The sequence below is a fragment of the Palaemon carinicauda genome, chromosome 14, assembly GCF_036898095.1.
Source record: "Palaemon carinicauda isolate YSFRI2023 chromosome 14, ASM3689809v2, whole genome shotgun sequence".
Classification (NCBI taxonomy): domain Eukaryota; kingdom Metazoa; phylum Arthropoda; class Malacostraca; order Decapoda; family Palaemonidae; genus Palaemon; species Palaemon carinicauda.
In genome coordinates this window covers 96,448,801-96,453,626 of record NC_090738.1, presented here as the reverse complement: position 1 = coordinate 96,453,626, position 4,826 = coordinate 96,448,801, and the positions used below count along the sequence as shown (strand labels likewise).

General features: G+C 33.8%; 1 protein-coding gene across 1 annotated transcript; it reads right to left on the bottom strand.

The window, feature by feature from the left end:
• Nucleotides 1–1,949: 1,949 nt before the first annotated feature.
• Nucleotides 1,950–2,393, bottom strand: LOC137652893 (putative CENPB DNA-binding domain-containing protein 1). Its single transcript, XM_068386290.1, has one exon. It carries the CDS (start codon nucleotides 2,391–2,393, stop codon nucleotides 1,950–1,952), a length of 444 nt encoding a protein of 147 aa, XP_068242391.1.
• Nucleotides 2,394–4,826: the final 2,433 nt, after the last annotated feature.

Genomic DNA, 4,826 nt, shown 5'->3' with positions numbered 1-4,826 from the left:
TGATGTGATATCTGATATCATCATTATCTCCTGTTGCCGTTGATGTTGTTTAAATTTTTTGTATACTTATAAAATAGCAGTAATGTTTGAGTATCCAAAATACTAGTTACATACTGCCAGGAAGTTTTGGCTAACATATTTTCTGATCTTCAAATAGGAAATATTCATCGTGAACTTCCCAAAACATGTTTTAAATAAACAGTTTTTACATTTCATGAAACCTCATATTGTCAAAGTTATTGTCATACTTTGCAAGGAATTGTCTAAATCACATTTACTCTTCCATGCTCATATTGAACAATTAGTCTGATTAAAGTATAATAGAAAGAGATATAACAACTGTAACAACCGTGTGTCACATAGTAACGACATTTAATTTTATGTATATATTATGCGTGTATCTTCGTTCTCCCCTCGCACTAAAAAGAACCTGAACAAACATGTATCCTAATCTCACTGTTAACTGTTAACCGGTGTGATATCACTTGAACAGGAAATTCCCTGTTGTATTGAGTTTTTGTATTTAAAGGCGAGTTTCTCAGTTGCTTTCATCCTGTCTTTGAGTCACAACCTTCTCTCGGCTCGTCACACATCTTTACATTAGTCGAATGTCAACATTTGTGATTAGTGGTGAAGAATCGCTATTAATGTCGTAAAGGAAAAATCAGCTAAATTTTGCTATGAAAAAGTCAATGATTTATATTTTACTTGACGCAATGATACATGTAAAAGATCATGTAAGAAACAATATTTTACAAAAGATCACAAACAACTGAAACTATTTCTTAAGATGTATTGATGATTGTTGTGGGAGGTCTATGTTCAATGGGTTAGGTGTACAATGACCTCAATCATCCCGAAGTTGAAGTCAGTATTGGGTAACCATAATTATTGGTAAACAAGAACGTTAAAAAGCAATGAGTATGTTTAATAATAAAAAGGAAGGTTGCAACAAGGGAAAAGAACAGATTATTAACTTTTCCATATTCTTGAGTAACAAATTTGAAAAAACTGTCAAATACAAATGGGATATTTTGAATGACATGTAGTACCTTGTAATAATTGCAAAAAGTTTATTGTAAAAAAATGATAACTCAAAATATTGTAATCGAAGAAAATGTGTGTATTGGATGATAGATTATACATTATAAAAAATTGCAATAAGTTTAATGTCAGAAAAAAAGGTAATCCAAAATTAGTAATCGAATAGATATTATTCAAAATAAGGATAGTTCAGTAAATTGAATGAAGATGCCCCTTTCCAAATAAAACTTTTCTAAATTGAAATGTAGGATAAGTGGAGAAATCTACCCTTCTACTTGCTGGTCAATGGGCTGGAGGATAGGGGTGGTATTCGGTGGAAGATACAACACTTAGATGAATTTGTATTCGTCGATGATATCATCTTCGAGTCCTGGGGGGTGAGCGGGTTCATTGTCCAAACAAAGCAAGCACTTCAAAGGCTAATTCCTCTCATGATGGTACTTCTTGACAGCTGGGCCGAAAACTACGTTTACTCATTCCACAAAGATATGCCGAGTAACCCAAGCATTAGAATTAGAACGCCATAGAACATGTAACAGGTCTTTATTAATTCTATGTGCTTTAAATGCCCTAGGATTTTCGGAATGGTAAACTAATAAAGGCTTAATTATGCAGTCCCCGCTGGCGTTGCCACAAAGGGCAAAAGTCAACCGATCCTTCATTGGCTTATGTCCAGGCATTTTCTTCTCTTCAGGGGTAATGTACGTTCGACTAGGCATCTTTCTCCGAAACAGACCGGTTTTATCACAGTTGAACACCTGCTGCTCTATGTAGCCTTCCTCCGCCACGATGCTTTCGAAATTTTCAACAAAATCGTTAGCAGCCTTGGTGTCCGAACTCAAATCTTCTCCATGCCGAACAACTGAATGAATCCCGGTCCATTTCCTACCTTCCTCGAACCAACCTCAAGACGCCTTGAATTCCACCGTCGTAGGATCGGCTGAACTCTCCCCCGCGTCACCTGCAGAACTCGCCGCCTTCAAGTCACTGTATATAGCGCTGGCCTTCTCACAAATGATCGTTTCAGTGATCGTATCGCCAACAATCTCCTTGTCCTTGATCCATATTAACATAAGGCGTTCCAACTCTTCAAGGGTAGGGCTACGACGTTTGGAAATAATCGTGATCCCCTTCGAAGGTTTCACTGCTTCAATGGCTGCTTTCTGTTTTATGATTGTCGAGATCGTAGACATATTCCGGCCATATTGTTTAACCAGATCGCTATAATGTACACCTCGCTCATGCTTTTCTATTATTTCTTGCTTTAGTTCTAATGAAAGCATTGACTTCTTCCTTTTCTCACCACTACTACTACTTCCTGAACCGAAACTAAGCTTTTTAGGACCCATGATTACTAACCACAGAAAACAACACGATAAAAAATACTGTTAATAACTGAGTGAATAGAGAACAACCACACAATGCGCACGAGATGAGAGGACTGATCAATATGACGCTCGATTGGCTCCCTCGGATGTGCTGCCATCTAGCAGTGTCAACAACAAACCTTGGTTGACGCTTTCAAGAAAACTCCACGCGTACGCATTTTGTTTATTTCGTATGTTGGAGCAACACTTTGGCTGTCGAGACAGAAATTTTTGTCGAATTTTACTTCGGATGTTGGAAAATTCGTATGTTAGGACATTTGTATGTAGAGGTTCCACTGTATATATATATATATATATATATATATATATATATATATATATATATATATATATATATATATATATATATATATATATATATATATATATATATATATGCATATAAATACATATATATATATATGTATATATATATATATATATATATATATATATATATATATATATATATATATATATATATATATATATATATATATATATATATATATATATATATATATATATATATATATATATATATATATATATATATATACATATATATATATATATATATATATATATATATATATATATATATATATATATATATATATATATATATATATATATATATATATATATATATATATATATATATATATATATATATGTATATATATATATATATATATATATATATATATATATATATATATATATATATATATATATATATATATATATACATATATATATATATATATATATATATATATATATATATATATATATATATATATATATATATATATGCATATGTATATATATATATATATATATAGTCTTTTCTTCTTTGTAGTTTATGCTCATAAGGCCTTTATAGTATAGATCTATTCTGGCTGGCGTGTTGGTATTATCAGGGCCTTCATTCTGGTACCATCTTTCGATTTCTTTCTTTATCTGCCGATTAATGTCCTTCTTCGTGGAGCTATTATTAACCAGAATTTTAGTAATTGGCAAGCTCCTCGTGGGTTCCTCTCCACGAAGAACAGTGAGAAATGGCTCTCCGAACAGAGGCCTTAATGGTGGCAGTTTTATACCGACTAGGGCACTCTGTCCCCATTGGTTTCACGTACACCGAGTTATTAAAGGTATTATCGATTGTCTCTACAAGGACATCACGGAAGTGGAGACGTCCTTGGAGGCTTTGCTCGAGGGTGAACCTGAGCGAGCTGCATTCGTCAAAAATTCGGCGCAGTTCTTCTCTGCACTCCACATTGGCCGTTTTTACGAAAGTATCGTCAATGTAGCGCACATAGTAGTCTAGTAGGAAGAAAGGGTTCCCATGCACCCCCATGATACATTTTTTAACTTGCATTTTTGCAATCCCTGGGGTGTCTAGGAACAGAATCCCCTTTGTTCCCATTCAAAAAAATGTCCCATGTGGGTCATTTAGCCGTCTATTTGTCCGCCATCTTGGATTTCTTGAGATGTAAAAGTTAGGGGTAGGGGAAATATAAAGGACCTTTTCGTAAAGAAATAAATTAGTTACAGGTACAAACTAGGTATCATTGGAAAGGGTATGAACAGCACTATCACAAGAACCCATCACTTATTCGGTCATGACATTAATGACGTCATCAGAGGTCAAAAGGTCACGTTAAAGGGGCACTAGTCAAAATTCGGGCCCATCCAATTTGTTAACCATCCTGCACCTAACTGAATAAATATTTTGGATTCTACTTTGTTTCAAAGAAAGTGTACATGAATAGGTAGTTTTTAAATCTAAAACAAATTAATTAACTAGAGTGTAACATTATTAACCCTTTTCACAAATAAAACGAAAATATTGAAAAAATTATTTTTTTTAAATGAGATTAATATGAAATTCCAGTTCGACACATCTTTGTTTTCTCTGCCTTTCTGTTATGGTAAAAGGCCTTATATGTTCCAATGAGTCCCGAAATACAGTCTATGTATAATTCCATTGGTATCTTCACTTGGTATTATCAGAATATGCATTACACACATATATATAGATAGAATGTCTGATAACGAGTTGCTATAACACGCAGGCCAAAAATGTATTAACTTGCAATATTATCATGACTGCCAAAAGTCTCAATGTTCATATTAATCTAATCTTCATTATCACTTAAAAGTTCTTCATTTTCACTGTCTTGGTCAGCCTGTTCTCCATCAGGGTCATCATCACACTGTTCCATCTCTTTCGTAGTCTTGTGAACTAAGTCTATCAAGGCAGGGGGAAGTACCAGGCTGCAAGACCACACTGGCTCCAGAATACCATCATAATTTTGTTCCTTAACTTGTTCAGGATCATATGGCTTTGGAGACCAGAAGACTGGAATATCTGCTCTCTTGTAGATAGCTAGGCGATGGTTCACTCGA